Source organism: Salmo trutta, chromosome 3 (assembly GCF_901001165.1).
Source record: "Salmo trutta chromosome 3, fSalTru1.1, whole genome shotgun sequence".
NCBI classification, from domain to species: domain Eukaryota; kingdom Metazoa; phylum Chordata; class Actinopteri; order Salmoniformes; family Salmonidae; genus Salmo; species Salmo trutta.
The window spans coordinates 56,425,527-56,450,963 of record NC_042959.1 but is presented as its reverse complement, the minus strand read 5'-3'; the positions used below and the strand labels follow the sequence as shown (position 1 = coordinate 56,450,963).

At 43.0% G+C, this 25,437-nt stretch overlaps 1 protein-coding gene across 6 annotated transcripts; it reads right to left on the bottom strand.

Moving 5' to 3' along the window:
• Positions 1 to 7,484: 7,484 nt before the first annotated feature.
• On the bottom strand, positions 7,485 to 25,239 carry LOC115179926 (transcriptional repressor p66-beta). Of its 6 annotated transcripts, none has more exons than XM_029741794.1 (11): positions 24,962 to 25,239; positions 15,142 to 15,545; positions 14,899 to 15,028; positions 14,352 to 14,483; positions 12,486 to 12,635; positions 11,971 to 12,147; positions 11,170 to 11,545; positions 10,824 to 11,023; positions 10,590 to 10,700; positions 9,450 to 9,693; positions 7,485 to 9,010 (listed from the first exon to the last, which is right to left on the bottom strand). In XM_029741794.1, the coding sequence occupies exons 2-11, from the start codon at positions 15,537 to 15,539 to the stop codon at positions 8,874 to 8,876; spliced, it is 2,055 nt and encodes a 684-aa protein (XP_029597654.1). In that variant the 5' UTR covers positions 15,540 to 15,545; positions 24,962 to 25,239; the 3' UTR covers positions 7,485 to 8,873. The 6 variants fall into 6 exon arrangements, with proteins under 6 accessions (XP_029597654.1, XP_029597635.1, XP_029597636.1 ...); XM_029741775.1 differs by lacking the exon at positions 24,962 to 25,239 and adding an exon at positions 24,837 to 24,931; XM_029741776.1 differs by lacking the exon at positions 24,962 to 25,239 and adding an exon at positions 24,837 to 24,931 and having other exon boundaries at positions 11,170 to 11,533.
• Positions 25,240 to 25,437: the final 198 nt, after the last annotated feature.

The following is a 25,437-nucleotide window of genomic DNA, read 5'->3' as shown; positions in this document are numbered from 1 at the left end:
TCAAGTTCCTCCTTCGGTCGGCGATACGCCCCAGTAATGTAAGATATGTAAACATTATTAAAGTGGCATTATTTAAAGTGTCATTGTTTATAATGACTAGTGATCCATTTATTAAAGTGGCCAGTGATTGGGTCTCAATGTAGGCAGCAGCCTCTCTGAGTTAGTTATTGCTGTTTTAGCAGTCTGATGGCCTTTAGCAGTCTGAAGATGTTTTTCAATCTCTCTGTCCCAGCTTTGATGCACCTGTACTGACCTCGCCTTCTGGATGGTAGCTGTGTGAACAGGCAGTGGCTTGGGTGGTTGTTGTCCTTGATGATATTTTTGGCCTTCCTGTGACATCGGGTGCTGTAGGTGTCATGGAGGGCAGGTAGTTTGCACCCGGTGATGCGTTGTGCAGACCTCACTACCCTCTGGAGAGACTTGCAGTTGAGGGCGATGCAGTTGCAGTACCAGACTGTGATACAGCCTGACAGGATGCTCTCGATTGTGCATCTGTAAAAGTTTGTCAGGGTTTTGGGTGACAAGCCAAATTTCTTCAGCCTCCTGAGGTTGAAGAGGCGCTGTTGCACCTTCTTCACCACGCTCTCCTTGTGGGTGGACCATTTCCTGTTTGTCTGTGATGTGTACGCTGAGGAACTTAAAACTTTCCATCTTCTCCACTGCAGTCCCGACGATGTGGATAGCGATGTGCTCCCTCTGCTTTTTCCTGAAGTCCACGATCATCTCCTTTGTTTTGTTGATGTTGTTTTCCTTACACCACACTCCGAGTGCCCTCACCTCCTCCCTGTAGGCTGTCTCGTCGTTGTTGGTAATCAAGCCCATTACTGTTGTGTCGTCTGCAAACTTGATAATTGAGTTGGAGGCATGCATGGCCACGCAGTCGTGGGTGAACAGGGAGTACAGGAGAGGGCTGAGCACACACCCTTGTGGGGCCCCAGTATTGAAGGTCAGCGAAGTGGAGATGTTGTTTCCTACCTTCACCACCTGGGGGCGGTCCGTCAGAAAGTCCAGGATCCAATTGCACAGGGTGGGGTTGAGACCCAGGGCCTCCAGCTTGATGATGAGCTTGGAGGGTACTATGGTGTTGAATGCTGAGCTGTAGTCAAGGAACAGCATTTTTACATGGGTATTCTTTTTGTCCAGATGGGATAGGGCAGTGTGCAGTGTGATGCCGATTGTGTCATCTGTGGACCTGTTGGGGCGGTATGCAAACTGAAGTGGGTCTAGGGTGGCCGTTAAGGTGGAGGTAATATGATCCTTGACTATCCTCTCAAAGCAGTGAGTGAGTGCTACGGGGCGGTAGTCCGTGATTTCCTGTAGACCCTGCCACATACATCTCGTGTCTGAGCCGTTGAATTGCGACTCCACCTTGTCCCTGTACCGGCATTTAGCTTGTTTGATTGCCTTGCGGAGGGAATAACTACACTGTTTATATTCAGCCATATTTCCAGACCTCTTTCCATGATTAAATGCGGTGGTTCGTGCTTTCAGTTTTATGCGAATGCCGTCATCCATCCACGGTTTCAGGTTACGGTAGGTTTTAATAGTCACAGTGGGTAAAACATCTCCAATGCACTTCTTTATAAACTCACTCAACGAGTCAGTGTATAGGTCGATGTTGTTCTCTGAGGCTGACCGGAACATATTCCAGTCCGCGTGATCAAAACAATCTTGAAGCGTGGCTTCCGATTGGTCAGACCAGCGTTGAATGGTTCCCGTCACTAGTACATCCTGTTTGAGTTTCTGCCTACAAGACGGTAGGAGCAAGATGGCGTCGTGGTCGGATTTCCCGAAGGAAGGGCAGGGGAGGGCTTTGTATGCATTGCGGAAGTTAGAGTAGCAGTGGTCGAGAGTATTACCCTTGCATGTAGTGCAATCAATATGCTGATAGAATTTAGGTAGCCTTGTTCTCAAATTTGCTTTGTTAAAATCCACAGCTACAATAAGTGCAGCCTCAGGATATATGGTTTCCTGTTTACATAGAGTCCAGTGAAGTTCCTTGAGGGCCGTCTTGGCGTTTGCTTGAGAGGGAATGTACACAGCTGTGAATTTAACTGACGAGAATTCTCTTGGCGGGCATTTCTAGATCGGCTGAGCAGAAGGACTTGAGTTCCTGTATGTTATGATTACACCATGAGTCGTTAATCATAAAGCATACACCCCCGCCCTTCCTCTTCCCAGAGAGGTATTTATCTCTGTCGGTGCGATGCATGGAGAAGCCCGGTGGCTGAACTGATTCCGACAACATATCCCGACAGAACCATGTTTCCGTGAAACAGAGAATGTTACAATCTCTGATGTCTCTCTGGAAGGCAACCCTTGCTCGAAATTCATCTGCCTTGTTGTCAAGAGACTGGACATTGGCGAGTAGTATACTTGGGAGCGGTGGGCGATGTGCACGTATATGGAGCCTGACCAGGAGGCCGCTCCGTCTGCCTCTTTAATGGCGCCATTGTTTTGGGTCGGCTGGTGGGATTAGAGACATTGTCCTGGGTGGTGGTCCAAACAGAGGGTCCGCTTTGGGAAAGTCGTATTCCTGGTCGTGATGTTGGTAAGTTGATGTTGCTCTTATATCCAATAGTTCTTCCCGGCTGTATGTAATAAGACTTAAGATTTCCTGGTGTAGCAATGTAAGCAATAATACATCAAAAAAACGAAATACTGCAGTTTTCTAAAAACTCGAAGGTGACCATCTCTGTCGGTGTCATCTGTGATATTTCTTATTTTGTATACATTTGCAAAAATTTCTAAAAACCTCTTTTTGCTTTGTCATTATGGTGTATTGTGTGTAGATTGATGAGGGGAAAAAACTACTTAATACATTTTACAATAAGGCTGTAATGTAACAAAATGTGAAAAAATCAAGGGATCTGAATACATTTCAAATGCACTGTATGTCATTGTCAAGGTAATAAATATCCTATGATGTCCTGTGTTATTTCTGCAGACTATGAGCTACCCAAAGGGTCCAGAGGGAGCAGATATGGGTACTGGGGTTCAACAGAACCACCTGCCCCCGCAATACATTGCAGTCATCCCCTGAAAAACAGACCTCAGTAAATAAAACACTATTTATTTTGTTGAAATTATTTTGTTAGCTATGTTTCCGTTGAAAGCCAGGCAATGGCTAGCACATCACTGTGACCACACTATTATATTGATGGTGTCTGTTATTGTCCACAACTTCTCTAATTATGTTAACTAGCTATATGGTTAATAATATCATAGCATTATTTTTAAATGTATTTGTAATTTATATTTGTTCTTTAACTGACAGCCAGAATTGTGTGAAAATATTACATTCATCAAAGAAAAGGAACCACAGTTTAGCCATGTTAGTTTTGCCAATGATTGTTATAAGACAAAATACTTTGTTGAAAGTTGATCTGGCATCACCTTTTAGAATATTAAAACAACCCAAATGAATGTGAATGGATGTCCTGACAAAGATCATTACCTCATTGTCCACACAATAACATTTCCATAGGAAATACTCAGGTGTTCTGGAGTCACTGAAGGGGCTGAAAACATTGTTATAATGAGAGATCTTTGATGCAATTTCTCTTTAGGTTGAGAGGTGGATGGAATATACAGCAGCCTGTCCTGGAAATTATTAGGATATCATTTGGGTATTCTTTAATATTTCTTTTTTAGGTTTGTGCAATTGTATAATTCTTGTTTACAGACAAGTGATGTAGATCATGTCGACCATAATGACCGGATGTGACTATACAGCTACCACCCGTAGTGACTTTTAATAGCAGGTTAGGAGAGCAAAACCCTAACCCTTTTCCTAACCTTAAGTCTCCTAACCTGCCACGTTAATTCTCCTAACCTGCTGCGTAAATTCTTCTAACCTGCTACTAAAGTCTGTCCTGGTCGTAGCTGTACTCCTTTTAGTCGGAACCATAATGACCCTGAGACACAGGCAAGGGGAGGTGTGTCTGTCACACACGGCCACAGCACAAAAAACACTTGATTCCATTTATTTATTCAAATATCGAGTGTATTCTTTCAGATGTTTCCATTACATAATAAAGGTCCACATATGATAGACCATATCATCATTTGACCACATCAAATAGTTGAAAACATCGCTTAAACTTTATTGACAGAATAAGATGCAAGCCATTGGAGTCATATTGTGACAGTATTGCGTTGTGTTGTTGAGAGTATTCCATGCTCTGTTTGACACAACATCTAGTACTCCTTCATCTTTTAAAAGGGGTATTTGAAGACTCGCTTTATGACCATGGCTAGGTTAGAACATAGCTTATCCATTAGGACTGTAGTTTAAACACACAGCGGGTAGTTCATTTCATGAGTCTCTTTCTTACTTATATGTGGACCATGCACTGCCTTTCCCTGTAAAATATATACTAGGAGAAAAAAAGATAATGAAAAGTCCCATTCCAGTTGTCTGATCTACGCCAAGCCTTACAATAATTTTTACGAGGAGAAATTTTTTAAAGTGTACGATAATGATAATAATATAAACTAATCGCTAACTGAACATCAATGCTGCTGAAAGTAAAGCATGTAATAACAACAGAGCACTTCATACAATGTATAGACAAAGTGGTCCTGGGATAGATCAAACAACTCTCCATAAAAGATGATCCTACTGCCTCTAAGTACTAGAAAACAAGATATAGAAAGTTGAGAATGCTTTTGATAGTAAATAGAAAAACCCCACACATTTTTGCACATTTGTGGCACAGGAATATACAGTGATCAATAAACAAAATGACAAGCTTCACAATATCCATGGCTTTTTGTTAGTTTTCTATACAATGTATACCCACCTTGAATTCAATGTGTCTTATTCCACAAAGGAGGAACGCATATGTACAATAAATATGCCATTATTATAACTACAGCCGTTCAAGATAATATTACCTGACAATTTCAATTTCTTAAGTTAATTATATTTCTTGATTTCTTTTTCCCTATTTGTTTGTAAAAAAAAAATGGTCAGAAATGAAATTGAATAGACAGGTCAGCAAAATGCATTTTTTTAAATGTTTGAAACCTTACAAAAATTACATCTGAAAATGCTATTTTTCCTGTTTTTTTTCTTTACTTTCTTTAAAACAAAAATGTTAAAATCGTGTATCTGGCATAGTTTGAGAAAGAGAGAAAGATTGATGATGAAGTAAGTCCACAACGCATACATACAACAAAGAGGACAAAGATAACTATCAAAAACAGTGAGGCTGAAAATCACCCAAGGGTCACTGTTGTCCATCCCAAACAGTGATCTAGCTGTGGGGTGTTCTGTGTTATTGGACTACGGCAAACCCTGGGTCGTGTTCATTAGGCACAAACAGTAGGAAAGGTTTTCAAACGGACAACAGAAATGAACGCCCCTATAGGATAAGTGCTGGTAGTACTACCTCTGTTTAAAATATTTGCTTCAGTTTGGTGCTTACTGAACACGGCCAATACAACATCTGTTCCATCTGGGTGCAACAAAAATAGTGCTTATACTACTGTATATGGGAGTAAGGCTACCTAACTGTAGTTGGGATACTAAATGGATAAAATAGTAACATTCAGCACAAAATACTTGAATTAACTTTATCTTCCCTGTGTCTCAAAATATTGCACCTGCTTTTGAAGTTTATCAAAAAGGGCAAGGAGTAAGCCACTGCTCTCTGGCAATATGTTTTAAAACTGCAGGGTATAAGAGGCAATAACAGGCAACTCCTGCTTACAAGAAGAAAATGAAATTGGAATTAATATTGCCTGCTGCTTTAAAATGGATGCACCAGTATCTGTTACTTCTACATTTTATCCTGAAATAATTCAACATCAGGCATTACTGAAATAGAGCCACAATTATCATGAGATGGAACAATAATCAATTCAATAATAATCAATCAATTCACCCTAGATTCCTGGTGGACAGAAACAATATCCCTACTCTCTGTACCTAAGTGCTCTGCATGTACAGTCCTGTGCATTGCCATAACCCATAATGTACAGTACCAGTCAAAAGTTTGGACTGGTACTCATTCCAGGGTTTTTCTTAGATTTGTACTATTTTCTACATTGTATATTAATAGTGAAGACATCAAAACTATGAAATAACACATGTGAAATCATGTAGTAACCAGTGTTAAACAAATCAAAATATATTTTATATTTGAGATTCATCAAAGTAGCCACCCTTCACCTTGATGACAGCTTTGCACACTCTTGGCATTCTCTCAACCAGCTTCATGAGGTTATCACCTGGAATGCATTTCAATTAACAGGTGTGCCTTGTTAAAAGTTAATTTGTGGAATTTCTTTCTTTCTTAACACGTTTAAGCTAATCAGTTGTGTTGTGATAAGGTAGGGTATACAGAAGATATCCCTATTTGGTAAAAGACCAAGTCCATATTATGGCAAGAACAGCTCAAATAAGCAAAGAGACACGACAATCTATCATTACTTTAAGACATGAAGGTCAGTCAATTCAGAACATTTCAAGAACTTTGAAAGTTTCTTCAAGTGCAGTTGCAAAAACCATCGAGCGATATGATGAAATTGGCTCTCATGAGGACCACCACAGGAAAGGAAGACCCAGAGTTACCTCTGCTGCAGAGGATAAGTTCATTAGAGTTACCAGCCTCAGATTGCATACCAAATAAATACTTCAGAGTTCAAGTAACAGACACATCTCAATATCAACTGTTCAGAGGAGACTGGTCTGATGTGTCCAAATTTGAGATTTTTGGTTCCAATGACCATGTCTTTGTGAGACGCAGAGTAGGTGAATGGATGATCTCTGCATGTGTGGTTCCCACCATGAAGCATGGAGGAGGAGGTGTGATGGTGTGGGGTTGCTTTGCTGGTGACACTGTCAGTGATTTATTTAGAATTCAAGGCACACTTAACCAGCATGGCTCCCACAGCATTCTGTAGCGATACACCATCCCATCTGGTTTGCACTTAGTGGGACTCGTTTGTTTTTCAACAGGACAATGACCCAAAACACATCTCCAGGCTGTGTAAGGGCTATTTGACCAAGAAAGAGAGTGATGGAGTACTGCATCAGATGACCTGGCCTCCACAATCACCCGACCTCAACCCAATTGAGATGGTTTGGGATGAGTTGGACCGCAGATTGAAGGAAAAGCAGCCAACAAGTGCTCAGCATATGTGGGAACTCCTTCAAGACTACTGGGAAAATATTTCAGGTGAAGCTGGTTGAGAGAATGCCAAGAGTGTGCAAAGCTGTCATCAAGGCAAAGAGTGGCTACTTTGAAGAAACTCAAATATATTTTGATTTGTTTAACACTTTTTGGTTACTACATGGTTCCATATGTGTTATTTCATAGTATTGACGTCTTCACTGTTATTCTACAATGTAGAAAATAGTAAAAATAAAGAAAAACCCTTGAATGAGTAGGTGTGTCCAAACTTTTGACTGGTACTGTATATCCTGTAAATGTCTCTTTCTATATAACTGTTTGATTTATGTAGATATTCAAGTTGCATTTGTCATTCTGTATTTATTTATTGTCTCCTGTGCAAAGTACCTTTCAGATACGCAAACACTTCAGAAGACACCAAACATCTAAATAGCTTAGAGCAGGCTAAATAGCTTAGAGCAGGCTTAAAGCTAATAGCTAGCTAGCCACTCTCCCTGACCTTTTTCAAATGCCTCCCAGACACCATGGGGATAATGTTGACATAGTATCTAAACAGAATCCATAACTTTGAATGACAGGGTAGAGTGAAAAATAGCAAATCCTATTAGCTAAGAGATGAAAACAGAGGAGAGAGGGAACCCCTGTGCCTCCCCCCCCCCCCCCCCCCCCCCCCCCCCATTCCCACTCCTAAATAAGTACAAACCATGGTCCTATGGGAAAAACCTTATTCACCTGATCTCTCAGCCAATTAAGTACGTTCACATGATCTCTCGTCCAATCAAATCCCTCTAAATGATCTCTCCAATCAATACCCCATCAATGATATATGCTTTAGGATACTAACTCCTCAATTCCATCACTTCTGAACTACAGCCCCCAGCCCCCAGGATACTGGGCAACTGCTATAGGTTCAGTTTCTGTGCCTTCATATCCAATGGGAGTAGTATTTTTTTCAGCGGTGCATCCAATCCAAGTCCAGATGGTGCATTGGGCTGTCTCTCTTTGTGGGATATTTATCCATCCTTGTTTCAACAATCAGTTAGAGAAGCATTGCTTCAGACAACTCCAGGGTCTCAATCATCCTCTTTTCTCCCCACAAATCTTTGAAGAAAGCTCAAGCTCAAAGGCTTGAGAGATTCAGGTCAAAGTTAAACCATCACAATCACCTTTTTAAAACAAAGGTTTGGCCGGTCTGGTAGAATTTCTCCTCCAATAATTCACAACCAAATGTGGAAAAACAGGGTGATGGTTGAATTCAGAAATCAGAGAAAGAGCAGGGATTTGAGAGTGGTGCAGTTCTCAAAAAGATAGCTTGGTAATTCCAGACATAACAAAGACTTGAGTCCGGTAAGGAAAGCTCAAGCGAGACAAAATATTGCTTCAAAAACAAGCGCATAAATCCAAAACAAAAGACACCCCACACTCGGGACACGGCCACAAGCATATAAAGACAGGGGTTCTCCACAAAGATGGGCACGCTCATAACTGGTAGCGGCAATGCAGTAACAACATCCATAGCACTAATGACGATAGTAATAACAAGAGGAATTAAAAGGGGTTTGCATCACGTTCAAATGAAAAGTCATTTCAGAGTTTGGTGGCCTCTTGACTCGTTGATTGTGTTCTTCATACAGGTTAGTTTGGTAGGCACACTAACAGGCACTGCATGCGATGGGGGTTGAGGTGTGGTGTGGGGAAGGGTTGTGGTATTGCGTCGGGGCGGGGTGAGGTTCATTTCTGTCCGCTGATGGACTGGGATATGGAGCGAGGCGGGATCATGTCCAACAGGTATTCCCTCTGGCGGTCAGCCAGGCTGGACCCCTTGTGGCCGACCACATTGCCTGGGTTCAGGTAGGCAATGTTCACCCCTGGAGAGGGAGAAAGAGGGAGGGAGGCAGTGAGAGATTGTCAGAAAGGCCTGCCTCAGCCCCATCCCCAGCCCTGGTCTATACAGTTGTATGGTTAATTTTAGCCCTATCCCCTGCCCATCCCTGGTCTATAAAGTTCTTTGGCTAATCTCAGCCACATCCCATCCCCTGGTCCATACAGTTGTATGGCTGATTTCCGTCCCAACCCCAGCCTAACCCCTGGTTTATAAAGTTTTTGGCTGATCTCAGTCCCATCCCCAGCCCAACGCCTGGTCTATAAAGTTATTTGGCTGATCTCAGTCTCATCCCCAGCCCAACGCCTGGTCTATAAAGTTCTTTGGCTGATCTCAGTCCCATCCCCAGCCCAACCCCTGGTCTATAAAGTTCTTTGGCTGATCTCAGTCCCATCCCCAGCCCAACCCCTGGTCTGTTTACTCACCAGGGATGCTGTAGAGCTGGCGGCGGTTGTCGTGATGCTGCTGCTGCTGTTGCTGCTGTTGTTGCTGTGCCCGGCTGTGCCCACTAGTGCCAAGCTGTCCACTGCGCTTTCCAGTCATGCCCAGCAGGCTGCTGGCCACCGAGAGCTGGGAGGCCTGGGCGAAGTTGGACAGGACGCCCCGGGCCGAGCCAGACAGACCCCGTTGGAGGGAGGCCTGTGACTGGGTCACCTGGGGCTGAGGCGCCTGGAGGTCACACACACACATCAGATGGAGAGTCCATTTGTCAGCACGGGACATCCTCAACAACTAAAGGGGGTGTGATGATGGTTGGGGAAATGTGAAAGTATCAATGCACATTCCCCACCCACCTCAGGATTCCCCTTTTTGCAGCCATTTTACCCCTGTTTTTGTGGGGTGTAAATTCACTTGTCACATAATCATAATCGTCACTGGATGGATTTATTTCAAAATACCATATGCCAATTAGGAGACACTTTTAACCAAAGCGACTTACAGTCATGCGTGCATACATTTTAAGTATGGGTGGTCCCAGGAATCGAACCCACTATTCTGGCATAGCAAGCACCATGCTCTACCAACTGAGCTACAGAGGACCACGTGAAAGCAATGCACATTCCAACCCTTGCTTGTAAATACACTTTTCAATTGATTTTGCGATCGCTTTTTAACAACCACTCAAACACATGCCAGTCCTGTTCAAAATGTCAACAATGACATGTGGTTTTTGATATGCATCTATTTCAACGCCCACCCTTAGACGGGGATTAAAGACAGAAGAGAAAGTGATCATTGCACAAGAGGGTGGTACATTTTTGTAAAGTTTAAAAAAGTTCAGATTTAATTCATTTTAAGTGTTTACAAAGTAACTCAGCCAGTCGCTCCCGAAAATGTACAACCAAATCTCATAAATAGGGGGTTTAATATTACACAAGACAGAGGTTTATGTGGTTTATGAGCTATAATTCAGTCAATATTTGATCGATTAAAAAAAGATTGATCAAGTATCCATTATGCAGCTGTTACAATTGGACCTTTTATCAACTTTGCTGAACAATGCTAGATGACAGGGTGTCTGTTGCAGCAGGGAGCACTTACTAACAGCGGTGACAGTAACATACCTGTCTGTGTGTGTGATGTCTGCTCATAGACTCAGCCTTACTGACGCTTGGAATAGTTTGAGCTGAACTGGTGGCAAGAGCAGCTTGCAACTGGATTCTCTGCTCAATCTCCTGTGACACAATTAGTAAAATATGGTTATTCACACACACACACACACACACACACACACACATACTTTCCCTATAAACAATGGTTGCCTGAACAGAGCAACGGGGAGCCAATGGAATGCTGACCTGCTCCTGCTGTAGAGCCTTGACGAAGGCGTTCTTCAGCCTATTGGTGTGCTCAGCCTTCAGTGCCTTCTTCTGATTGGACGACATACAGGTCTCGCAAAGTATGCGCCCACCCTTCTCCTGCTTCCAGTGAGGGGTGAAGTCCGTCTTGCACTGGGCACACGAGAAGGGCTCCATGGAGGAGGGCAAACGCAGTTTACCTAAAGAGAGAGCCACAAGAGTTCAATGAGGGGAGAGGGGCCCAATTCCAAACCGACTCATCTGATAACATTGTTGGTTTGATGGTTGTGTGCAGGACAAATGGCTAGCTAGGCATCAGCAAAAGAGTTCCAGTTCCTTCCCTCACCCTGACTGTCAATGACACTCTGCACAACCTCCTCCAGGCCCACCATGTAGATAAACTCGCTGTTGGCCGCTGACGGCAGGAAGTGGAGGAGCGGCGCCGGCGGCTTGGGAGGAGGGATCTCCAGCAGGGTTTTCTCCAGCTGTTTCCTCAGGGCAAGTTTGGCGGCTGCCTGACTGCTGGCTGTGTCGGCCATGGAGGAGCCCACCGATGTCCCCCCTGGGCTGTGTGTGGCTGAGGGGCTGACCGCCCCCACCCCCGACACCCCGCTGACCCCTCCCGCGGCTCCGGCCGCCTGCATGTGGGTCAGGTTCATGTAGATGGCCGAGGAGGAGGAGGAGCCAGAGCGCTGAGAAGCTGCCACCTGCTGGGTGGAAGACTGCAAGTAAACACAGAGAACCATACCCGTCATTCAGAACAGTGTTTTTAAGTTTAAGTCTGATGGCATGACAGCTACATTTATCTGCTAAAAATGATAACCCTCAAATCCTGGCATCTGAGTGGAAGCAACTGATTTTGAACCTCTATGACAGTGGTATTCAAACTTTTCCAGCACTTTTTCAATGGACATACCCTGTCCATAGACTGCTTACAGATTAAGGAACCCAATATGTGATTTTTTAATTTGGGTGAACCATCCCTTCAGTTTGAGAGAACCAATAAATACAATTTCATCAATAAAATAGTATTTTCTATATATCTCTCAAAAAAGTTAGCATTATCCCCTACAATAATCTGAACTCTTATTTTTTCCACTGCTCTATGATGATTATGACCAATAACAGGGATGGCATTGGGGTTTACCTGCTGGTAGCTAACGGCATTGTTAGAGCTGCCAGTCGAGGAGCGCATGCCACCCTGCTTCTGCTGTGCCAGCCTCTGGCCCTGCAGCTGGGCAGGGTTGGGCGCTATCACCCTGCTCTGTGACATCATCATCTGAGACATGGAGCTGTTGGTGGCTGACCTGATCACCGAGTGACCCTGGGGGAGGAAAGAGGAGAAGAAGGAGGAAGGAGAAAAAGATCATAAGTAAGACACGGGTGGTGTTGTTTGTCGATTTTCAGTGTCATGTCATTTTCCTGCTCATATTCACCAGAGATTATTTAAGAGGGTAATGCCTCTTCATAGCACGAGATGGCACTACTGTGCAACTATTGAAACTGGAGACTGCTTTATTGTGAGATGGTTCTCATGCAAAATATTAAAAATCATTGTTCAATCCCATCCCCCAACTTTGGCTTCCTTGCTCCTGCACAACTTGCATTGTGACCGACCCAAGGCACAAAGGGAACTCTAAAAGAACCAGTACTGTAGCCCACCTGTGCAATGCTGTAGCCCACCTGTGCAGTGCGATGGTTCTGGGGCTCTGGGGTGTGGTGGCCAGGGCGGCCAGACATCTTGCTCATGCTCTGAGCACCGTGGACGGCACCGCTCTGGAGGGCAGACGCTGTGTTCTGGACCACAGGGACCTGAGGGGGACAGAGGGTAGAGGTGATAGAGGGGTCAAACATAGAATAATACTAATATAATAAGGTTATTTACCTGACACTTTTATCCTAAGCAACTTATAGGTAAGCCTTTTTCACTCTACTGTATATTGGGTGAAAATAGCAGATTTGGTCACTGATACGCGCATTAATTGGACAGCAGTATAGTAACATATACATTACATCAGAGCTCTGGGTATCCGTTTTAAAGCGGTATATTTTATTTTTTATTTATTATTTATTTTATTTAACCTTCATTTAACTAAGCAAGTCAGTTAAGAACTTATTCTTATATACAATGACGACCTACCAAAAGGCCTCCTGCGGGGATGGGGGCTGGGATTAAAAATAAAAATAAAATAAATAAAAATATAGGACAAAACACACAACACGAAAAGAGAGACACCACAACACTACATAAAGAGAGACCTAAGATGACAACATAGCATGGCAGCAACACATGACATGGGAATCAACTGACAGACATTCCAAGCGGGAGCACCACCTGCAACATTCTTCGTGCCAATTGGGTTACTTTGGCATTAATGATTGCTATGTTGATGTACAGTTACGGCGTCATACCCTGGGTTGTTGTTCTGAACAGAAGGAGCCTATATTCGGCGTAATGTGAAGAAAATGATCCGTGAATTAGCACCTGAATGCACCCATGGCTCCATTCCATGCACACCAAAATTACTATCTGTTCCTCTGAAGTGCCTTGTGAAAGCCTAACACTAAAAATCAGATTATAGAACTTCGCTACTCATGTTGGCAATATAATAAGAATTCACATATTCACACCTAACTCTGATTGCAATTTGTAATGGACCATTTTTGGATTGCATTAACAACAATAATTGTGTGATGAAGGGCTGTGTTCCAAACAAACAAAAAACACAAGGGTGCTTGCTTCAGTTCCTTAACAGTACAGCTAGGAGAGCTCAAAAGAGAATCTAATAGTTGAAGGCTCTTTCCTTGACTCATAAACGTGTATTTAAATGACTTAGGAACTGTGCACACATAGGTGTGGTGTGTTGCAACTTGGAGACACCAATTTGACCTCTGACCCTGAAATTGTTTTGTCTTATACTGCATCTACCCCAAATGTTGCATGGATATTCTCATTGTGTTATTGAATGTGTCCAGAGTATTTCCAGATTTCTTTATCAACAAATGCTGCGGAAAGTACAAGAAATGTCAAATGCAGATAAAATGAACAGTGTAATGTTTGGATTCTTGTGTCAGGTGAACTGTTTGTTTCCCCATAATCTTTAGTGTTCCCTTTCAATTGCTACAATGGTTATGCATATGCTTCTTTTTTATGTTTAGGCCCTATCCGTATAGGCCAATTCCCCCGAGTGTAAAGTGTTAATGCATAAGCAGTAAGTGAGTGAGAAAAGGATGAGTGCAGTGGATGAGTGAGTGAGAAAAGGATGAGTGCAGTGGATGAGTGAGTGAGAGAGTGACGAGTGCAGTGCAGTGGCTGAGCGAATAAGAGAGGGATGAGTGTGGTGGATGAGAGAATAAGAGAGGGATGAGTGCGGCGGCAGAGAGAGTGGGAGAGGTATGAATGCGGTGGCTGAGAGAGTATAGTGTGACAGAGTGAGCAGTGGATGACAGAGGAATGAGCGAGTGAATGACTGAAGTAGATGAGTATAGAGGATGGATGGGACAGCGTTGGGTGGGTGGGTGACTGACCTTCTGCACCAGGTTCTCCTTCTGCATCTGGCTCTGCCTCAGCTTCTTCAGCAGCACCAGCCTGGCCTCCTCCAGCCTCAGCTCCTCTCTCAGAGCCCTGATCATCTTCTGCCTCTCCTCCCCTGTCTTACCCTGAAGCACACACATAGAAACAAATGAGCCCACATACTGTACCCACTTCTGCCATTCCTCTCCATACACACATATACAACTATAAAACTTGTCATTTCATCTATTGTACTTGGTTTTTGTGTATAGATGATGTGTTATAGCTGATACCAATGATGTATAGATGATATAATGTATTATAGCTAATACCAAATTAATATCTGTACTGTTTGCCTACAGTGTCTCAAAACTATCCGAGTGGTCCACAATGTGTTTTTTATAATTAATTAATGTATTAACAACTCTATACAACTATGCACTATTCTAACACTCATACACACATAAAGACAATATGCACATACTTCAACATTTGTCAAGACTGCGCTAATATGTGCTGTAACACACACAAACACACACACACACACACACACACACACACCTTAAACATCTCCAGGTTCGCTGCCCTCAGGCGTTCTTCCCCTTGGCTGGGCCCTCTTGGACTGGACGCCTCATTGTCTGACAGGACGATCACATCAGGGGAGGGTGTGTGTCGCTCCCGGTCCACGTCACTGTGGAGGAACACACACACTTTCAACTCTGACTGACTGATTCTTAATTGTAAGAAGGATTTCTATTTTCCCTCCTATCCTCTTGTACTCCCCCTCTCTCCTCCTCCACTCACCCTCTCCGGGCGCTGAAATCCACTGGCTCCTCGCCCATGTTCTCCTTCCCGCTCTTTCCCACCATGCCATGGGCTCCCACAACCTGACCACGGAGGCTCCCATTGGTCTTCTCCTCATAAGCCCCTCCCCCTGAAGACCCATGACCCTTGACCTCACCCCTTAGGGCCCCGCCTCCTGAGACCCCTCCCAATCCTCCCCCCTCCAGGCCGGCCAGGTCCTTGCGTTTCAGATAGGCCAGCATCTTGAGGCGCTCCATGGCTTGGTGGCCCTCCATCTTGATGCGTTTGGAGAGCAGCTCATCTCGTTCACTGCTCGTGGCACCGCCTGCAGGCGAGGAGGAGTCCAGGCCTCGCTTCAGCAGGCTCAGCCGCACCGCCTCCTCATTCAGTCGCTCCATACTGGACTGGATGGATGAAAGAGAGAGACAAGAGACAGGGATAAAGGGATGGAAAGGAGTACGTCGGAACATCTCTAAGTTACCCGTGATTATTTGTCCTAAGATAAAACAAAGAATTTCTAAGATCAAAAGAGCAACATGATTATGACATATATTGAAATGTGCAACTCAAACACAAACAATAAAAACCTCTACTCAAGCAAAGAAAGAAAATATCTTCACTTGTACGTACAGTGGGCATACTTGAGCTGATGATACAATCGCAATTTTTGGAGACAATATTGCTGGCAACGGAGTGGGGTATGAGACACTGGAGCAATTATAAGCAATATGGCCATGAATAGCATATGAACTTAAAACCTACATTTCCCCATTTATTTACTCATCTCCTATAGCTTTTTGTTGCCTGTTGACTGACACATCTGTACTGGAATTTGTCAGCTAACAAACAAGCAACAAAGAACTCAACCTACTGTCAGTCAAGTCAACAATGGCAATGCAGACATAAGGATAACTAGATTTAGCAAACGTTTTGCTTCACAATTCTAAGCTAGTGAGTGTAAATGGTATTCATCAAGCTATCCAACTAGTTTAACATACAAAAAAACTATCCAAAACGAAAAACGAAAAAGTAAAATCTACATGGCTAGCTAGCGAATTAGCCTGTTAGTCCGATTGACATGGCATGGGTTTCGGTTAGCATGCTAATGACGATTAGCATGCACCCCAGCTTGGATATCTGTCGTTAACATGACAAACTGAATACAGTAAAACACTGAGTGTACAAAACACTAGGATCACCTGCTCTTTCAATGACATAGACTGACCAGGTGAATCGAGATTAAAGCTATGATCCCTTATTGATGTCACCTGTTAAATCCACTTTAATCAGTGTAGCTGAACGGGAAGAAACAGGTTAAAGAAGGATTTTTAAGTCTTGAGACATGGATTGTATATGTATGCGCCATTCAGAGGGTGAATGGGCAATGCAAAATATTTAAGTCCCTTTTAACAGGGTATGGTAGTAGGTGCCAGGCGCACTGGTTTGAGTGTGTTAAGAACTGCAACGCTGCTGGGTTTTTCACACTCAACAGTTTCTGTGTGTATCAATAATGGTCCACCACCCAAAGGACATCCAACCAACTTGACACAACTGTGGGAAGCATTGGAGTCAACATGGGCCAGCATCCCTGCGGGACCCTTTCGACTGATCAAAATTCCCCAACTTATAATAAGTTGCTCATTTTCAATGGATTAGTGTTGCACCCACCACAGTGAAGGATAGCTGACAGGTCTGCTGCTCTCCCGCCATATTGTTTGTTTTGCCACCTCAGACAGCGCTAACAGTTAGCTGTTATTACCCCTGTCCCATAACCATAGACTAGCAGCAGGCTAGCACAGTACAGCACACACATATCCTATTGAATTAAGAGTAAAATAAGCACGTGTAACAACTGTGTTACAACTCCAATAATTCATACTTCTATCCTAAAAGTTCATTTTTCCATCAAAGCCAACAGAAAACAACGGGAGAAATACTTTCTGTCCTTGAACATGGTGGAAGGTACAGTAAAAGGCACACACCCACACTTTTTCCTTCCTGACCTTCTCCAGTCTGAGTTGAAAGGGTATGTAATATGATAGACAGAACATGCTTGAGAGCTTTATGTATCTATATGGATGTACCCTGTGTGTGTGTGTGTGTGTGTGTGTGTGTGTGTGTGTGTGTGTGTGTGTGTGTGTGTGTGTGTGTGTGTGTGTGTGTGTGTGTGTGTGTGTGTGTGTGTGTTACTGTAACATGCATGGGCACATATGATGACTTAAACATGCACACACATGCGCATAAAGACGGTCAATTAATGAGTATGTCATGTCCTCTATCAGGCCCTGAAATGGTTCCCCATGTGTGTGCGCAAATCCGATTGTATTTGACACACTTGAGTCATACGAAGGCTGGTTGAGGATGCACAGGCAGACAATGTAGGTTGTGCCACAGGGAGTTAGTTTGTCCTGCAACTTCGACCAATGATATGCTTGAAGAAGTTGGAGAGTGATGAGGATTGGCCAGGAAGAGGGGGGGGGGGGAGTGGGGGGAGGGGTTGTCAGGGGACTAGGATGGTGGACTGGTTATAATTAGAGCATAATGCCTTGCTATGTAGAAATGGTAGCACTCTTGTGTACACACACACTAACACACACACACTACCACACCCATTTATAAGGAAAGACACATAGAAAAACCATACTATGTAGCAATTAAAAAAATACTAAAAAATATGTTTACTACTCTCTCTCCAGGTCCAGAGAGTCATCATGCCTGAGACATGGAAGTTACCACTTCCTTTACAAAAGGAAAAAGGAAGTGGTAACCCACATAGAAAACTGTGGAGAGAGAGAGAGACAGAGAGCAAGAGCGAGAGAGATGAGAAGGTAGAATAGTGAGTAAGTGTGAGTAAAACCAAACGTGGCTAACAAGCCAATCAGAATTGTCTTGTGGTGTGTGTTTTTGTGTCTGTGTGTGTACATGTGACCATCTTTACCCAGCACCTCTTGCCCCCCCACCCCCTTCTCTGTCCCTATTGCTCCTTATATAATGTGATGACTGTTTCCCTCAGCTGCAACAAACCACCATCTATCTCTCTCTCTCTCCCTCTCTCACCAGTCCCCTCCCACAGCGCCCAACCCCAACACGCATCGACACACATGCGCGCACACATGCACACACACACCACACTCTGGGCCCGCTGCCAAACAACACAAGTCAGACGCCTCCATACCGCGAGAGGAAGAGAGGAGGAAGAAAAAGGGGGTGCTAAGATGGAAGGATGGTAAACGAGAGGGGATGATCAGCATAAGCACAGACACACACAGACATACTTAAACAGCACACAGACAGACACAGACAGACAGTCAGACATACACACTAACATTCCCCAAAGCTACATAATCATTATCCTGCAAAGTGAAGCTACTGTTGAAGTGATGTAGAGGTTGGACAAAAATACATTCTACTGGGACCAGCACCCTCGGATAAAAGATGCAGTGATATACACAAATCTGTCTTACTGTCCTTTTTCTTTTTTACAATGATCATATTGGCATTCCAAATAAACAATCCTACAGGGACAACGGACAGACTGCTACGATACAGTATATATCATAGTCACTGTAGCCTATATCCTGTAAAAGAGAGCTATACAAAAGAAGACTTCGACACAGTAACAGATAAAGATATGTACAGTATTCTTCAGCCATACCCAGCCCTGCGAGAAGACACGCACACACGGACACACCCACACACACACACACACACACTGGGATTTCAGAGACCATGCCAACATAAGGCTCCTTTGTTCCCGTTCCTCAACCCCCACCCCTCCTCCATTTTCCTACAGTTGTGCGATGCCAACAAAGCACCCGTATAAACACTCCCCTCCCTCCCCCTTCCCTGTCCTGACTCCACTTCCCTCCATCCATCCCTCAAAAAACACTGGGGAGCAAATACAACTTTTTTTATCGTAAACATATGCTGCATAGTTGTGTTTGCAAGACCCCGAGGGGGGAAGGGAAGTGAAGAATAAGGGCTTATGTCGTACTGTTAGCAATATAGTCCCAAGGGCTTTGATTTATGTAGGGACCAAGTATGTGCATGTACGTGGTGAATGAGGAGCAGATTACAAACAGAGATGTGATTTCCTTCGTTAACCTTATTGTTGCTTGGTCCTAGCAGAAGTCAGTGCAGAAGCAGCGTTAGAAACCCACCAATCTCAGCCTAACCTGTCAACGAGGGAGCACAGGTTGTATGCAAATACTGAAGTACTGATGATCACCACACATTTGACAACACATTGTTAGCAAGGTGCAACCAAATGGAAGAAAGGAATCAGCCATGATCCCACCCATATGAGTCCTGACTTAATGTGGGAGAACCCTGAGCTAAATTCTGAAAAATACCAACACCAAACAATCTTGTTTTAACCTTTGTTCAAACATAATACCATATAGCAGTGGTTCCCAAACTGTGGGTCAGGACCAGGTGGGTCGCATGTTTGAATTTTTTGCGCATTGCACATATTTAGAAATAGCTTTTTGGAATGGAAAAACGCTTTCAGTGTCAACTTAAATGACTAAAACCAAATAGAAAGTATGTAGAAAAGATAATGGACCTATAGAATAGCCTATAATCTTTGAGAACATACAACACAATAAATGCTAGACTATCAGGCCCCCATTCATTTTGTTATAATGTCCCATTCATTTTGTTATAATGTCCCATTCATTTTGTTATAATGTTTGAGCATAAGAACACAGCATTAGACATGCAAAAATGCATAGAATTGCAGGAGATTAGCTAATAACAGCAAAAGCTCCATGGCAACATTTGTATAATAGCTGGAAATTACGTTTAAAAATATAAATTTTTCTGTCCTCTGCTAAGGTGATATTTTGTACTTATTCTTTGGTCTGTGTAATATTAAAACTAGCTACTTGTATATGTGTTGTGTTGTGCTACTTGTATATGTGTTGTGTTGTGATACTTGTAACTGACTTGCCTTTCATAATTGCCCCCGAGGGGTTAAATAAAGTTGTATTTAATTTAAATGAATATGTACTGTCAGACTGAATCCCTAGAATGACTATAAGGCTAATCTAAAAATCCTATCATCATTATAAATCACCATTATTACTATAATAACATGTAATGATCCGTTCATAAAGAACATGGGTGGTTCCTGACGGGTCACTGTGGTCATTAAGAGGGAATCAAACACAATCATATCTAACTCCATTCAAGATCCGTGTGTTTATGGGGGGAGGAGAGAAATTAGGACAGGACACAAATAATTAACAGGGCCTTAAGTTTATCTATCTCATAAATGTAGCCTGACGAAATCTGTATTGACTGAAAAGAAAGGGAAAAATATATGACGACATGGCAGTGATGGCATCAGGGGTTGTTGTCTACAACCAATAGGGTTTCATCACACGATCAACCCCAGAGTACAGAGGGTTCCTGACATGAGACTGATTAGACTGAAACAGTGTCCATGGGAAACCAAGGGGTAGCTGGTCACCTTGACAAAAAAGTCAGACATTTTTTATAAAAATCTGAATCTATTCAATTGGATGAATCCATTTACTCACACAATGAATCTAGCACAAAGCAAATGCAAAACACACATGCACACGCACACACACACACACACAGTCCAACATTACACTGTGATATCATATCATACACACACCTGTTAGTGTCAGATCACATAATCCAGACAAACGAACCTACACACTGTCACCCACACCCATCTTCCTGCTCCCACAACACTACAACAACACTTAGGAGGCCCAGTTCTTCATCACACAACACTTATCACATGGTTGCCATGGCAACTATGGCCTGTCTATTTATAGACCACACCACTAATCAATTTAATTTCTGCGGTTTCCTAAGCAAAGGAGGGAGCAAGGGACAAAGGGAGCAAGAAGAAGAGGAGGAGAGAGCAGAGATGTCAGAGTTTTGTGTTCTGTTTACAGTGGAGATGCTGAATTTCCTAGAAAGACATCCATACCTTTGTCCTAATGATACGTCAATCACATTTATTTATAAAGCCCTTCTTACATCAGCTGATGTCACAAAGTGCTGTACAGAAACCCAGCCTAAAACCCCAAACAGCAAGCAATGCAGATGTAGAAGCACGGTGGCTAGGAAAAACTCTCTTGAAAGGCCAGAACCTAGGAAGAAACCTAGAGAGGAACCAGGTGATGAGGGGTGGCCAGTCCTCTTCTGGCTGTGCCGGGTGGAGATAATAACAGAACATGGCCAATATGTTCAAATGTTCATAGATGACCAGCAGGGTCAAATAATAATAATCACAGTGGTTGTCGAGGGTGCAACAGGTCAGCACCTCAGGAGTAAATGTCAGTTGGCTTTTCATAGCCGATCATTCATAGCCGAACCATGATTGATCGAGACAGAAGGTTTGTTAAGAGGATTTTGAAATGGACCAAGATGGACAGACATATACATGCATATTATGAAAACGGGCAATTCCACAGGTAACAGAATGATGCTGAGACTCAGATTTTTCACTTTAATCCTATCAGTCCCAAGACCCCAGCAAAAATCTGCTTTTCATTTATCCGACTTTCAATTATCTGCATGTCCAGCCCTTATATTAAGCCAATTAAGTGTTTTAGGCCTACCGTTTTATTTTCAGGACAACCATTGCGCACAAGTAAAACTCAAATCAGTTTGACAAACAGTTGCATTCATGAGTTTTATTGACAAATGTCAATTAAAAAAAAAAAGGTCAGCCAAAGCAGAAACCTGATAAAAATTCATTTATATGAATGCTGTAAGTACAGAAATTGTTTGCTCACTGGGAAATGAATATGCAGCTAGTCAGTGACAACTGTGTGGAGTTTGGAGTTTGTGACCGCAACTATGTATGCTTATTACAGCATAATAGACACTATGTCCTGGGATTTCCTATGATGTTATATCTATAAGAACCCCTTATCTTCTAACGACTCTTGTGTAGCTTGTGAGCGTCATAGAGCAAAACGTGTTGCATGTAAGTGTTTGTGAGGGTCTCAGCCTTCCATAGATAGCTTTTAGTAACTTGTAGCACAGATATAAAAAGATCCGGCCCTGGGCCCCTTCGGGATCCACCCTTGTCTCGTACTCGTTTTAAAAAAATGTAACCTTTATTTAACTAGGCAAGTCAGTTGAGAACAAATTCTTATTTACAATGACGGTCTACCCCGGCCAAACCTGGACAACGCTGGGCCAATTGTGTGCCGCCCTATAGGACTCCTAATCACGGCCGGATGTGATACAGCCTGGATTCGAACTAGGGATTGTAGTGTTGCCTTTTGCACTGAGATGCAGTGCCTTAGACCGCTGCCCCACTCAGAGCCCGATGGTCTGTAGGTCAAACACATGATGTTTAAAGGAGGTCAAAAGTCCAAAACGCGACGATGGTACTCATTGGGTTAAAATGTATGCCAAACAAAAACCAATGATTGCAAACCAACAAACCAAAAATTATATGCACATGGATGAGTTTGAACAATTTCCACAGAAAATGTTACAAAAACACATTTAGCTGAAGAACAGTGCAGATGCAAAGTTCGGTAAAAGGACGGCACAACCATCATTCTGCATTTGCATTGTTCTTCAAGTACATGTGCTTTTGTAAAATTTTCTGTGGAAATTGTTTAAGTAGTCATTCTGCATTGTTGTATCGTTTGTTTAGCTTTGCAATCATTGGTTTTTGTTTGACATACATTTTAAAGTGAAACATGTGAGCCTCAGCATCATTCTGTTACCGTGGAATTGCCCATACACAAATGCATTGCATCTGCCATAAGGCCTATCCCATCTAGGTAGATAAGGCCTAGCCTACAACATGGGTCACAGAGTTGGGCCCCCTGTCCCTTTAGGAACAAGTGTCACCCATTATCTCTCCTTTCCGTTCCCCTGTGGTGCCAAGCACTGTCCTAACGCACTAGCCAGTCTGAGCCGGTCTATAACCTCAGGATATGGAATGATCTCTTAATGTGAAGCCTTTAGTGACGTCACACGGGGGAGAGAGAGAGAGAGAGAGAGAGAGAGAGAGAGAGAGAGAGAGAGAGAGAGAGAGAGAGAGAGATTGAGAGAGAGATTGAGAGGTGGGTATGTGTGTGGGGGGGCGTACAAACGCATGATGTGCGAAATTCAGATTAGTTATGGAGTTTGTATTGTGGAAGACTTTCAATCCATCCACACTGCTTCTAACCCACATTAACCCACACATCGTCTGCCAACCACTCATGTCAGGGTTTGTGTTGTGATGATGATGTGAGGTATATGAACCCTAAAGAGTTGCCAGTTCGGGTCCCACTTCAGTTCAACCCAGGCTGTGTTCCTTTAATGGCACACTTCAGTCCAATTTGCTTCTGGAGATAAACAGCCCAAGAGATTTATCATTTGCAGCCAGGGGATATACAAATGGAGACTAGAATGGCAGAAGAGCACAGAAGGGTAGACAACCACCTGTCCACCCCCTTACTGCATTTCTATTCCAAAAATAAAATGTATGGCAGAGGAATCTCCAAACTTTCATCTCACCTGCAAAAGTCAAAGTCAACTAGACAAGTTCTTGTAGGAATAAATCATCAGGAACATGACAGTCAAAATTTGGCATAAATCAAAGATTTGGGCTTTTTATCCGTTTGTTATATCTTTGTATAATTCAGTTCTACTGAATAGGAGTGGTAAGGTCTCTGTTTGACCTCCATCAGTAAATGCCATGATAGTTTGAACAAGTGGTTCACAAGGATGGAAAAGATTTACTATTGGATTCCTGGAAAAAGTGGCACTGACTAGTGAAACATTGTCCCTCTGTGTTGGTCACAAAAAAACAGAGGTAAAGTCTAACCCTAGTGGGAATAAATACAAAAGTTACAAAATGATAATAAATAAACACTTACATACACAAAATAGATTATCTGCTTATCTATTGGTTTTCACACGTGACATTTCTCATGCAAAAATACATCAATTGACCTGTCACTGAAACATACATTAACCTGTCATACATTGACCTGCCACTGAAATGTTCATGAAACTCAAAGAAAAAAACGAAGTTGACACCAGCTGAACAAAATTTGATTAAAGTAAACTGATAAGAACTCTGATCATCTGGTTGCCCCACGTATCACTACAGGCATTCACAGATTCCTTCAACAGCACTTGTCATCGCCAACCATGGTGGCCATTTGCATAGGGCTAGGAAACAAGTTGAGAGGGTGAACACGTCTTCACTTACGTAAATGGCTGATGCATTTTGAATTAATTTTATTGTATGACATATGCACAACACTTCATGCCATTTGTCTCCAGTTCGCTCAAAAAATATCCTTCATATTCACAAACTCGATCGTAGCAACGTTGATAAATATATTTCAACAATCAAATTACAATCATCGGTTTCAGATTAACATTTTGTTCATAACGACACCACGAAGACGCATTTTTTCCCCCCAACCAATCTAGGTTAACCTCAAGGGACTCGAGATTAAACAATAAAAGTATTCTGCTCTATGTCTATCAATATGATCCGCGCTCACTGTATCATTTATTGCTATAATGTAAACAAATTTGCAACGTTAAAACATTATCAACGTTTGTGTCCGCTGTTTTAGGCAGACCTCTTTCATTACCTACATTTTGTAACTAAAAATAACGGCAAAGCTCATCACTATTAACCCAATAGAACTACTATGTAACCGTTATTTCGCTACTCATCTCACATTGTCCCAGTACTTCAGTTGGACTGAAGTCTGGAGCCTCATCACATCTAGAACCATGATCCGGGCATTGAGGTTTTTAGTTAAACTTCACTTCAGATAGGCCGCGGCAAAATCCTCGGTCTCACCTGACTCGCCTTCACCCCGCAGGTTCCACTGGCTTCGGGTTTGGCTTTGGGATCCTGGGGCGCTGCAGTAAATACTCACAACCAGTCAGTCCCCGGTACTGGCAGGCAATACAAAAGCGCTGATTGGGCCCCGACAAGCTCTCACGCTCTGTCCGTAACCAGACAGACAAATTATTGGACCGCGCTTGTGTCACTGACGCGCCTCTACTCAAAGGTGTATGTTGTTGTCTGGAGGGGAGAAAAGAGGAGAAATTGACCGAGATGCCCATCCTGTGAACAATACAACATTTAGGCTATATGCCATCAAAAATGTGACATATGCTCATGTCGTCAGTTGTTCTAGTCATGTCGTCAGTTATTCTAGTGTAGACATCACGTCGAATTAATTGATTGTAGCCTACTGGGCCTACTTTGTTTGATGCATTTATACTATTGTTAGTAAAGGGACAATTTTGTCAGGTTTTTGTAGCCTATTT

Excerpts from the sequence above, each read along its gene's own strand:
- LOC115179926 (XM_029741775.1), bottom strand. The coding sequence starts at position 24,893 with ATGGTTCTAGATGTGATGAGGCTCCAGACTTCAGTCCAACTGAAGTAC. Across the intron at positions 15,546-24,836 it reads AACTGAAGTACTGGGACAAT|TCCAGTATGGAGCGACTGAA; the intron begins GTGAGATGAGTA and ends TCATCCATCCAG. Across the intron at positions 12,148-12,485 it reads TGGGCTACAGCATTGCACAG|GGTCACTCGGTGATCAGGTC; the intron begins GTGGGCTACAGT and ends TTCCTCCCCCAG.